Below are 13,636 nucleotides of genomic sequence, written 5' to 3'. Positions count from 1 at the left end.
TGTGCAGTAGTTTTAACATGCAGGCTCACAGCCCAGGCTACTGAAGTTGGGCCTCTACTCGCTGGTGTTTAGAGGGGACCTCGTTGAAACTTACAGAATAATGAAATGCATAGATAGAGTTGATGTGGAAAGGATGTTTCCACTGGTGGGAGAATCTAGGACCAGAGCCTCAGAATTAAAGTGCTCTCTTTTAGAAAGGAGGTGAGGAGGAACTTCTTTGGTAGTTAGTAAGTAATGGGCCTGTCAATTGCCGGCGTCACCTGAAAAACTGGGAACTGGAACGGCGTCTGTCAGTGTGGAACACACACACACACACCCCCCCCCCCCCCCCCCACACACACACACACACACACACACACACACACACACACACACACACACACACACACACACACACACACACACACACACACACACACACACACACACACACACACACACACACACCCCATGAACCCCCCCCCCCCTGTAATTAAGACGGCTAGCACAGTGTACGGTAAGTCCTTTCAAAGAGGAGGCGGGGGAGGGAAGGAGTGGAGAAGACTTTTAAGAAGCCAGCCAACTTTTAATAAGCCAGAGATACACAGCTGTGAAGTTTGGCGGACATTTAACATTGCCGGCCGGTTATCTTTCGTTCTGAAAACTCCTGCTTATGTTTTTTTTCTCCAATGAACCAATGAAAATGCCCAGTCAGCAAAGACGATTAACTAAAACTACCTACGACTACCTCGACCACCCATAACTACATGGCGACCCCACTACAACTGCACCTACGGCTACAGGTTTATCGATTATCTCCAGGGCGACCAATTTTCAACATGTTGAAAAATTTGCGGCGACCATAATGAGGCCGCGACTAGTTCCCAGAATGTGGCAACTCCTCGCGACCATCAAGGAGACTCACCAGAGACCACCAGCGAACATGTGGCGACCATCTGCCGATCGTGTGGCGAGCGCAGAGTCTCCTGCATTTGCCTATAAGGTCGCCTAAGTGGGACAGTCCCATTAGATTTAGCTCTTGGGGCTAACGGAATCAAGGGATATAGGGAGAAAGCAGGAACAGGGAACTGATTTTGGATGATCAGCCATGATCATGTTAAATGGCGGTCCTGCCTCAAGTGGCCTACTCCTGCTATTTTCTATGTTTCTAGTTAATCTGTGGAACTCATTGCCACAGAGGGCTGTGGAGGCCAAGAGTGGATATTTTTAAGGTGGAGAAAGGCAAATTCTTGATTAGAACGGGTGTCAAAAGTTATGGGGAGAAGGCAGGAAAATGGGATTAGGAGTCAGAGATTGGCCATGGTTGAATGGCAGAGTAGACTCGGTGGGCCGAATGGCCTAATTATACTCTGAAAACTTGTGAACTTGTGAGTGAAGTTGTCATGCAGAATGGTTTCAAATCGCATAGTCGTATTTCAAAAATAAAATCCAATTTATTGATTTTTACTTTAAAGGAGTTTGCAACAAGATTGTCTGTTTGTGATGTGGATAACACTGCACCTTAATTGGTGCATGTGACAATAAGTGTGAACTTGAACTTGATAACAGGAAGAGGAGACCATTTCAGCTCATTCCACTATTGGTTCCTTCCGGTCACAGGTAAAATATCCTTTCATAAATTCGTAAGTCATAGGAGCAGCATTAGGCCATTCAGCCCATCATGTCTACCCCACCATTCAATCATGGCTGATCTATTTTTCCATCTAAACCCCATTCTCCTGCCTTCTCCCCATAGCCATTGACACACTTGCCAACCAAGAACGATGGATCTTAAACACTTGGCACCTTAACTTAATTTGCTTCCATGATACCCAGGTCAAATGATGTTTTCAATCAATGAACGTCCTTCCTCTACCCCACATTCAACACCCTTTTGGAGAAGTGGCACAATGATGCAGTCTCAGTGCCAGATACCAGGGTTTGGTCCTGATCTCGGGGGTGCTATCTTTGCGGAGTTTGCAAGTTCTGCCTGTGACTGCATGGGTTTTCTCCGAGTGCTCTGGTTTCCTCTCACATCCCAATGACATGAGGTTTTGTGCCATAAATTTTCCTGAGTGTGTTGGGGGTGGATGCGAAAGTGGGATAACATCAACTGGTTTGAACGAGTGATTGGTGGTCAGTGCGGGCTGAAGGGCCTGTTTCCATGCTGTATCTAAGAGTAAACTGAACATAAACTAAACATAAACTGAATTTAAGAGCAAATTCCACATTTCCACTGCCCCCTTGTGAAGATTTGCTTCCTGACATCAGTCCTGACTGGCTGAATAATAATTCTGAGATTTGGCCTCATTGTTTTGGACTTCTTCAGCTGGTGAAATGGAATTGTATGTCAAGAGGTGATTCAGCATCTTGTTCTGTGGCGGAGCACTTCATTTTGTAGTAGTCCCAACTCCTTGCTCTTTCTTCATATCCCTGCATTTAATTTCTCCAAGTTTTGTATCTTTGGGAATCTACATTTGCTATCCCAACCAGCAGTACATTCCAAATTCTCGCTACGATATAAGTATCTGGGCAAGTACTTGAATCTATGGACAAAGTGCTTGTATATGAGGTAAGTACAGATGGGTTTAAGAAGGAACTGCAGATGCTGGAAAATCGAAGGTGCACAAAAATGCTGGAGAAACTCAGCGGGTGCAGCAGCATCTATGGAGCGAAGGAAATAGGCAGCGTTTCGGGCCGAAACCGTTCGGGTACTTGATGGTTGACATAGTACATAGTGGGTCAAAAGGCTTGCTTCTGCTTTGACTCTGTATAAAAAATATGCTGGTAGAGCTACTGCCTCACAATGCAGGGGACCCAGGTTTGATCCTAACATTGAGTGCTGTCTTTGTGGTGTTTCCATGTTCTCCCTGTGACTACGTGGGTTTCCTATGGTTGCTCCGATTTCCTCCAGCATCCCAAAGATGTGTAGGTTAATTGTCCTCTTTAAATTGCCCCAAGTATATAGGGAGTGAATGAGAAAGTTGGATAACATGGAATTAGTGTGAACTGGTGATTCGTGGTCGGTGTGGTCTCAATGGGTCCAAAGAGCCTGATTACACGCTGTATCTTTCAAACGATCAATCATCGCCTTGTTTTTTTTTGACAATTTCTCCAATTTCTCCGAGTCTCTTTCTTGTTTATCAATCCTTCAGTCTTTGAAATGTTTTCCCTCCTTTACTCTTTCTCTACCTTCATAATTGTCAACGTTTCCTTCAAATACTTTCCTGACCTTGTGAGCTCTTGTAAGCATCCCACCTGTGCATGTGATCCCTCTTAAAGAGATTGCTGTTCATCGCAACCATTGTGAGCACCGTAGCTGAATTTGTCTCTGTAGGGGGTGCTGTGTCATATGGTCATAAGGAATAGGAGTGGAATTAGGCCATTCGGCCCATCAAGTCTACTCTGCCATTCAATCATGGCTGATCTATCTCTCCCTCCTAACCCCATTCTCCTACCTTCTCCCCATAACCCCTGACGCCTGTACTAATCAAGAATATTGATCTGGCATTGTTGACCTGCTGTTGTTCCTGCAGGCATCTACCGCACAGAGAAGGACAAAGGAACGTTGTATGAGCTGACGTTCAAAGGAGACCGAGCCCATGAGTTCAAACGTCTCGCTTTGTTTCGCCCCTTTGGCCCACTCATGAACGTTAAGATGGAAAAGGTGGACACGGCCAACATGCTGATTAATATCATTGTACCACTGGCAAAGAGAGCTGATACATTCCGGCAATTCATGCATAATTTCAGGTAAATTATTTAATTCCTTTTTTTTTTACCAATTTGTAATGATTTTTCAAAACATGCAAATTGATTTTTCCCATATTCGTCGGATGAAATTCAACTCATTGGCTAATGGTGATTTTTCTACTTCCCAGAGTGAGAACGCTAGAATGTTAGAGCAGGAGTGAGTAGCAGGAATCTACTTCAATAGTAAATCCCATCACGGCTGATGTGATCCATGCCCTTAATTCAATTTTCCTTGCCTAATTTTCATGATTCCTCTTGAGCTTAAAATCTACCTCTGCCTTGAATATACTTGACAGCTCAGCACCTCTGATCTCTGTGCTGTTATATTATAGTTGCTACCTTGTTAACAATCCATCAACCTTGTAATGGTAGGATTTATCATCTACTTCATAGAGTCGTAGAAACAGCATGGAAACAGGCCCTTTGACCCAACTCGCCCATGCCAACCAACATGCCCCATTTGCCCACAACTGGCCCATATCCCTCTGAACTTTTCCTATCCAAGTATCTGCCCAAGTGTCTTTTAAAAGTTATTAATGAACCTGACTCGACTCCCTCTGGCAGCTCATTCCATATACCCACCACCCTCCGTGAATAAAGTAGATGAAATGAAATCTTGGCACATTTTAACATGCATCATGGGCTCTGTTTTGGTTTTGACCTAGCCTGCAGATAAAAGGACAATTATTCAAAGGTACTGTTTAGTTTATTGTCACGTGTACTGAGGTAAATTGAAAAGGTTTTGTTGTGTGTTATCCAGTCAAAGAAAAGACTATACATGAATAAAGTGTACAGATAAAGATGAGTGTGGACTTGGTCTACCATATCACTAACACAGACAAAGGAAGATCTATTCTTTCCCCACTGGTCGGTCCAGAAAATCTCACGGGGTCATACTTGAGGTAGCTTGATGCTTCCATGTTGTTGAAGGAAGGCTCATTCTTTCTCAAGTTCAAGTGTTCAAGTGAGTTTATTGTCATGTGTCCCTGTATAGGACAATTAAATTCTTGCTTTGCTTCAGCACACAGAACATAGTAGGCATTTACTACAAAACAGATCAGTGTGTCCATATACCATTATATAAATATATACACACATGAATAAATAAACTGATAAAGTGCAAATAACAGATAATGGGTTATTAATGATCAGAGTTTTGTCTGAGCCAGGTTTAATAGCCTGATGGCTGTGGGAATGTAACTATTCTAAGTTTGTTTCGTTTAGAGATACAGTGCAGTAACTGGCCCTTCGGCTCACCAAATCCACACCATCCAGCTCTGTATCAATCTCTGCACCCTAACACTATCCTACACACACACTAGGAACAATTTACAATTATACCAAGCCACTTAACCTACAAACCTGCACGTCTTTGGAGTGTGTAAGGAAACTGGAGATCCCGGAGAAAACCCATGCAGGTCACGGGGAGAATGTACAAACTCCATACGGACAAGCACCCATAATCAGGATCGATCCCGGGACCCCAGCACTGCAAAGCAGCAACTCTACCGCTGTTCCACTATGTTGTAGGGATAAATGTCTATAATACGACACAAAATCTCTTTCTTGGTGCACTGTTAGTTGTGGAAGCTTGCTGTGTGCTAACTGGCTGTCTTGCTAACTGCTTTACAATAACATGTCTTAATTGACTGGGAAAGGCATATGGATGTGTTGAGGTTGTGAAAAGGATTAGGTAAGTACAAGTTTTTCCTTTAGCACCAGCTTTGCTCTACTTCTGTTGTTAGGAGTTTGTTGAGAGGACATGACACATCAGTAGATGTATAGAACAGTACCTTTCGAGTTTAAAGATACAGCATGTAAACGGGCCTTTCAAGGCCACCAACTCCACACTCACCATTGATCACCCTAGATTCACACTAGTTATTCCATGACACACCAGGGGCAATTTACAGAAGCCAATTAACCTACAAACCCACATGTCTTTGGGATGTGGGAGGAAACCGGTACACCTGGAGGAAACCCATGCAGAACGTGCAAACCCAACACTGTCAGCACCCGAGGTCAGGATCAAAGCCAAGTCTCTGGCGCTGTAAGGCAGTAGCTCTACCAGCTGTACACCACTGTACATGCTTCATATTTAAAAAAAATCCAAGTCTGGACATTTAGTTGGCAAGAAAATGACCCACCTTGGGACAGAGAAAGTTGGCCCGACGACAAACTGCCAGCTTTCCGTTCACTTAGTAAAGGGAGCAACTAGGCAAAACAAATCTTGAGAAATTGTGTTGTGGGATAGACAAACAATGAGCAAAATCTCCCTAAGGTTGAATCTGTCAGGACCAGGGAAGGTTGAAGCTGTGCAGGGTATACACAGTAGTATCCATCCTCAATGGCAAGATCATCCACTGTTTCCACCCATCTGAGATATGCCTCAAATCCAATGGAAAAACTGGAAATATTCTATATTAAGTAGAATCTGAAGAGAAAGAAAGAAAGGTTTCGCTGTTTGGTTGACCCGAGACACTAATTTGGTTTCTCTCCCCATAGATCCTGCTGTTGAGTATTTGCATTATTACCTGTTCTCTCTGACGTTCAGCATTTTGCTTTTATGTCATGATTTTAAATACTGGTTCTCATCAGGATCCAGAATCTCCTTAATGGAGTAAATGGAGATGTTGATCTGAAGAAAATGTCTTCATTCATAAATCTTCCAAAAACCTCAAGATCATGCGCAGCCCAGTCGAAAATTAACTAAAACTGAACTAAACTTTTAGGAAGAGTGGAATGTATTGGAACTGGGAGAAATTGTGGTCTAGCAATTTTGATAAGTTGCACAGGGATTAGAAATTCAAGTCCGATCAGACCAAATATAAAGCAGACCTGGTGGTCTGACCATGAAATGATGGCAAGTGTTAGATTGTTTAAAAACATGAACCATGTCCAAATACTGATTCAGCAATCAGCTGGGAGAACAGATGCAATGTTGTTTCATAAGCCTCGGCTTACATTGCAGGCGTTCTGGACTCCATCTGCTTCCTGTCGCCTGTACCATTGTATGCTTTTGGACGCACTGCTTGCTTCCATTGATTTCCTTCTGTTTCCTATCTTCTGCATCCAATATGCTTGGTGGGGGAGCTTGTCATTTCGAAAAGAAAGCAAACCCAGCCTCTTGACCATTCTCTACGGGTCAACTGGTAGAGTTGCTGTTTCACAGCACCAGAGACCTGACCTTGGGTGTTGTCCATGTGGAGGTTGCATGATCTCCCTGTGACCGCGTGTGTTTCCTCTGGGTTTTCCGGTTTCCTCCTACATCCCAAAGACTTGTGGGTTTGTAGGTTAAATGGCCTCTAAAATTGCCCCCAAGTGTGTTGAGAGTAGCTGAGGAAGTGGGATATCATAGTGTGAACGGGTGGCTTGACGGTCGGCATGTAGGCCGAAAGACCTGCTTCTGTACTGCGTGTTTCTCTAAATTATAAAAATTTGACCCACGTAACATTATAGACAAGACCTGTAATTATTGTTGTTCCTTGGTGAAGATGGTCCACTCACTGAAATGCTGCTGTTCAAGATTTTTCATGCCAATATAGTACAACTGATTTTAGTTCAGAGATTACTGCATGGAGACAGGCCCCTTGGCCCACTGAGTCCATGCAGACCAAACAACATTCCGTACAGTTCCATCCTACACTCTAGGAAGTATTTACAGAGGCCAATTAACCTACAAACCCGCGCACCTTTGGAATGTGGGAGGAAAACGGAGCACTGGAGAAAACCCACGTGGTCACAGGGAGAACATACCAACTCCGTACAGACCACACCCGTAGCCAGGATCAAACCTGGGTGTCTAGCACTGTAATGCAGCAACTCTACCGCTGTGCCGCCCAAAATTGCTACCTGCTGCAATCTGCTAGGTTATTTCTTTGGAGGCAATAAAAAGTCAATCTCATTGAGTCGCATTGGCCAGGCTACATCAATGCAGTGGATATTTTCCCTTCAAGATATGACAACCTGAGAGTTATCAGTCATGCTCGCTGATAATGCATCGGCCGATGCTTAAACCCCTGTTTTGGATCCATGTCTTGACTTGCAGCCTCTACTTTTTTCAGGATCTTGCATGCCTTGGTGAGATCACCACTTATTTTTTTCCAGTGGGTGCTAGTCAATCTTCTGAGGAGATCCCTGGAGCCATCTCTTGAATCAAGGCAGCACCAACTCCAAGACAAGTGCATCTTCATTTGATTGTGAAGATCAAATGCACACCGTAATCAAAGAGTAGTCTGGTTAAAGCTCCATACGGATGTGATCTTTAGTCCCTTGTTAGGGTGATCATAAATAAGGGTGCACTTTAATAAAATATGGAGATTCATGCATGTGATATGCCACCATACATGGAGTGAGCAGAGCTGGTGTTTCAAGTCCATGCCCTTTCAAGGGTGGCACAGTGACTCACAGGGCCAGAGACCTGGCTTTGGTCCTGTGCTTGGGTGCTGTCTGTGTGGAGTTTGCACCTTTGCCCGGTTACCTCCAGGTCTCCATCCACATCCCAAATATGTGCGAATTTTGATGTTGATTGGCCTCTGTAAATTGTAAGTTTTGAGAGTGAATGGAAAAAGTGAGACTACATATTCATATTGTTGTAGTTTTGCCTTCACGCTGGTATCTGACTTTGTTTTGCACTGTACGTGTGTGCTAGCATGAAACTGTGCGACTTGTAAGACTAATCTTTTGATCTCTGCCAAGATTTACTCGACATTTTCTGCTACGAGTCAAAATTTACTTTTCATTGAAACTTTCCAGGATCACACTGAGATCTAAAGCAAAGTTAATCTTTTAAGTGGAAAAAAAACACATTGCAGGTGCTGGAAATTTGAAATGAAAATAGGAATTGCTGGAAACACTCGGCAGCAGCCATGGAAAGAGGAAGATCATAAGTGATAGTAGAATTGGGCCATTTTGGCCCATCAAGTCTACTCTGCCATTCTGATCTATCTCTTCCTCCTAACCCCATTCTCCTACCTTCTCCCCATAACCCCTGACACCCGCACTAATCAGGAAAGAGAGTTAATATGTTGGCTGGCACGAATATTACTGATACCACCCAAAAGCAGGTGATGGAGATGCAAGGAACTGGAAGTACTGATTTACAAAAACAAAAAAAAGACAAAGTGCTGGAGTAACTCAGTGGGTCAGGCAGCATCTCTGGAGAACTGGGTTGGTAATCTTCTTCAGACTGATTGTGGGTGGGGGGGGTTGGGGAAGGTGAAAGCTGGAAGAGTGGTCAGCAGGACAAAGCTTGGCGAGTGATGGGTTTATACTGGTGAGCGTGGTTTGCCGATAGGCAGATAGATGAACAAAGGTCAGAGATGAAAAGACAAAAGGTGAGAGATAAGGATAGAAGAGGCATGAATTGTAAGCACAAAGGAAGGAATATAGATGGAGGGGGAAGGGGAAAATAGGTATGAGTCCACAATAGGCACAGGAGTAGGCCATTCCGCCGTTCCAGCCAGCACCGCCATTCAATGTGATCATGGCTGATCATCTACAATCTGTACCCTGTTCCTGCCTTCTCCCCATAACCCAACTCTGCTATCTTTAAGAGCTCTATCTAACTCCCTATTGAAAGTATCCAGAGAACTGGCCTCCAGCGCCCTCTGAGGCAGAGAATTCCACTGACTCACAACTCTCTGTGTGAAAAAAGTATTTCCTCATCTCCGTTCTAAGTGACTTACCCATTATTCTTAAACTATGGCCCCTGGTTCTGGACTCCCCCAACATCGGGAACATGTTTCCTGCCTCTAGTGTGTCCAAACTCTTAATGATCTTATATGTTACAATAAGAAACCCTCTTATCCTTCTTGAGTATACAAGCCCAGCCGCTCCATTCTATCAACATATGACAGTCCTGCCACCCTGGGTATTGTGAACCTACGCTGCACTCCCTCAATGACAAGGGAGGGAGAAAGAAGGTTTTTTTTTTTCATTTGGTTACCTAAAATTGGAGAATTCAGTGTACCTGCCCTTAGGTAAGCGACCCAAGCAGAATAAGAGGTGCTCTTCCTCCAGTTTCCATGTGGCCTCTCTAGCAATAGAGGATACCCAAGCAGAAAAGTCATAATGGAATGGGAGTTAAAATGGTTGGTAACTGGGAGATCCCACAGGCCCTGGCAGACCAAGCACAAGTGTTCAGTGACATGGTGGCCAGATCTACGCTTGGTCTCGCTGATGGAAAGGAGGCCACATCGGGAACACTTTTTGCGGTAGATGAGATTAGAGGATGTGCATGTGATCCTCTGTTTTACCTGGAATGTCTGCCAGAGTCCCTGGGTGGAAGTGAGGGGGAAAGTATAAGGACAGATGTACACCATCTGTGTTTGCAGTGGAAAGTATCTAGGGGGAAGTGGTATGGGTGGGGGAAGGGTGATGGAGGCTTATTAATCGTAGCTGACTTATCTGGAGCATTGAAAATAGAGGGAGATGAATGAGGGGAGTAGACAGACAAAAACTGTAGGAATTGTGCAGGGAATCTGGAATAAGCAAATGCTTGGAATACCAAAGATAAGGTCTTTATCTGCAAAGAGAGAAAACGTTAGTTAATGTTACAGGCGAGTGAACATACAGGGCCAGTTCTAACGCAAGCAGGAACATCTACAGTAGTTACCTGAAATAGTTGTATTTGGTATAGAGCCTCGAGAGTTGCAGCATGCTTTGATGTAAGAGATGCAGTTCCTTGAGCCTTTTAGGACTTTGTTGGAACAGCATGTTTTTTTGTTTTTTTTTTAATTTTATTTTATTAGAAGTAAGTACAATCATATGGCACCAAAGTGCCTAATATATATTTTCATAATACATTTTATGTACAGCTTTTTTTTGTTATATTAAAGAAAGATTAGTATAAGAAAAAGAAGTTAGTAAAGGATAGAAAGACATGAGATATATAGTATGAGAAGAAAAAGAAAAAAGACGAATGAGTGAAGAAAGTTGAGAAAAAGAAAATAGAAAAAAGGGAATAAAACAAAAAAGTAAGGAGATCATTGTTTATAATCTTGACCAACCCTCGTCCAGTCCTGAAACAATTATTTTTTACAATTGTGTTGCACCATATGATTCCAAAAAGACGACGAATGGAGACCAACTCGTTATGAATTGGTCTGATTTATCCATTAGGAGGAATCGTATTTCCTCAAGATGTGCGGTGTCCAACATACTTGCAATCCACATTTTAAGCGTTGGTATTGATGTATTTTTCCAAAATTTAAGTATTAATTTTTTTGCTATTATTAAACCATAGTTTAAAAAAAAAAAATTTGAGATGTATTCAATTTATTCCCATATTCCATTACGCCAAATATAATCATTTCAGTATTAGGTTCCATTCTTATCTTAAATAATTTTGTAAATATTTTGAAAGTATCATTCCAAAATCTATAAAGTTTTATGCAGGAAACTAAGGAGTGCGTTATAGTTGCATTTTGGGATAGACATTTATCACAAATGGCGGATATATTTGGATAGAATTTGTTCAATCTTGTTTTTGAATAATATAATCTATGTAAAATTTTAAATTGAATTAGATTATGTCTTACATTAATCGAACATTTGTAACTATATATCAAGTACTTTTCCCATGTAACCTTCGTAATTTTTATCATTAGTTCCCGTTCCCACTCTTCTCTAAGTACCTCTGTTGATGGTAGGTCTATATTTAGAATGCTATTATACAAATAAATATGATATTAATTTTTGTGAGTCAGCTTCAATATTCATTGCTTCTTCCAATAATTCAAAAGTTATTTTTTGATATCCTTGTATATATTTTTTCATGAAATTGCAAATCTGAAGATATTTAAAATATTGGTTGTTTTTCATTTAAATTTTAATTGTAATTGTTGGAATGATAGTAGGTTTCCCATTTCGTACATATCCCTGATCCTTCTAATTCCGAGACTTTCCCATTGGTTATATGTCTTATCAATAAGAGATGGTTTAAATAAAGGGTTATTCGCAATTGGCATTAACAATGATAAATTTCTTAATTTTAAAGATAATTTTATTTGTTTCCAAATTCTTATTGTACCATATATAATTGGGTTCTTCTTTTATATTGTGTTATTCATTTTTTTCTGGGAGAAGAGGATCGTTCCTATATTACAAGGATGACAATCCTCTTTCTCCATTTTTATCCATTCTGTCTGTTGGGTAGAACTATCCAGCCAATCTATCTATCTATCTATATTACTAAAAGTCTGTTCTTGATTGGTTTTGGCAATCTGTGCTGCGATTTCCGAGTGAACGCCGCCACCTACGGCCATCATTTGTGGCCACCTCGCTCAGTGCACCCCTCCGCCGCATGTGTGCCGAGGATCTTTCCATTCGATGAAAAATGACAGAGATATTAATGATTTTACAAAATTCCCCATTCTCTCTGCGGCCCCAACTGGCGGCAGGGGGATGGACTATAAAACCAGGAAGTGGTGTGCCTCAATTAGTCTGCAAGCTGGAGGAAGGCAGAGGGTCACGTTTCTCTGAGCTGTGAATAACACTGAACACATGTTCACACAACTGTGAGTAAGTACCCTTAATGTGGTTTGAAAATGAAAATATGGTTAAAGTAAAAAAGCACTGCCTGCAAATGGTTGTTTGGGGGGGTTGGGTTGAAATAAAAAGGTACTCTCTCTTCCCCCCCTCTCCCTCCCCCCCCCCCCTCCCCCCACTCCCCCTCCCTCTTTTCCCCCCCCCCCCCCCCCTCCCCCACCCCCCCCCTTTCTCTCTCACCCTCCCCCCACTCTCTTTATCCACCCCCCCCTCTCCTCTCCGCCCCCCCTCCCCCCCCCCCCCCTCTCCCCTCTCCTCTCCTCTCCCCCCCCCTTCCTCTCCCCTCCTCCCCTCTCTCCCCCCTCTCTCTTTCACCCCTCTCTCTTTCTCCCCTCTTTTTCTCCACCCCACTCCTCCCCCCCCACCCCCCCCCGCCCCACCTCCTCCTAAACCCCCCTCCCCTCCACACACCCCCCCCACACCCCCTCCCCCGTCCCTCCACCCACCCTGCTCCCCACCTCTCCCCTCCCCTCACCTCTCCCCTCCCCCTCACCTCTCCCCCTCCCCTCACCCTCTCCCCTCCCCTCACCTCTCCCCTCAACGCCTCCCCTCACCTCTCCCCCTCCCCTCACCTCTCCCCCTCCCCTCCCCCTCTCCCCCCTCCCCTCCCCCTCTCCCCCATCCCCTCCCCCTCTCTCCCCCCCTCCCCTCACCTCTCTCCTCCCCTCTCCCCTCCTCCCCTCACCTCTCCCCCCTCTCCCCCTCACTCTCTCTCCTCCCCTCCACCCCCACCTTTCCCCTCTCACCCCACCCTCCCTCTCCTCCTCCTCGCCACCCCCCTCTCCCTCTTGCCCCTCTCTCTGTGTCTCTGCCCCTTCTCTCTCTGCCCTCACTCTCTACCCCTACCCCCCCCCCCACACCTCTTTAGATGTGACTGCAAGTTGGGGGCTGTGTGTCAATAGATAGGGTGGTTATGGGGTAAAAGGAGCAAATTAATAATATTAATATAATATCAAGGGGGTAATTAGCGTGAGTGCGGGGGGGGGGGGGGGATAGTTAGTGTGTGTGACGCTGCATGCCGCCCCCCCCACCCCACACAACCGCACTTTGGGGGAACAGACCCAACGGGTCTGCACTTGGTCTAGTAAATTATATTCTTAATATGCATTGCCCAGTAATAATACATAAAATTCGGAAGTGAAAGTCCCCTGACCTCTTTTGATTTACATAAGTGTTTTTTTGTAATTCTATGTGATCTATAGTCCCAAATGAAATTAGTAATATTAGAGTCTAATTTTGTTTTGTTGAATATTTTGGTATATATACCGGTATAAACTGAAATAGGTATAGTAATTGTGGTAGGGAGATAATTTTTATTGCATTTATTCTACCTAATTTATAATGATAAAGGAAG

The 13,636-nt window shown here is 43.7% G+C and overlaps 1 protein-coding gene across 2 annotated transcripts in view; it reads left to right on the top strand.

Moving 5' to 3' along the window:
* The window catches only part of LOC129701196 (chondroitin sulfate N-acetylgalactosaminyltransferase 1-like), a 211,129-nt gene that overhangs the window by 141,584 nt on the left and 55,909 nt on the right, over positions 1-13,636 (top strand). For both annotated transcript variants that reach the window (XM_055642302.1, XM_055642293.1), the window contains one exon: positions 3,516-3,732. In XM_055642302.1, the coding sequence (XP_055498277.1) occupies positions 3,516-3,732 (217 nt within the window). The remainder of the gene's footprint in view (positions 1-3,515; positions 3,733-13,636) is intronic.

The sequence above is a fragment of the Leucoraja erinacea genome, chromosome 1, assembly GCF_028641065.1.
Source record: "Leucoraja erinacea ecotype New England chromosome 1, Leri_hhj_1, whole genome shotgun sequence".
NCBI classification, from domain to species: domain Eukaryota; kingdom Metazoa; phylum Chordata; class Chondrichthyes; order Rajiformes; family Rajidae; genus Leucoraja; species Leucoraja erinaceus.
This window is presented reverse-complemented; position numbering and strand designations above follow the sequence as displayed.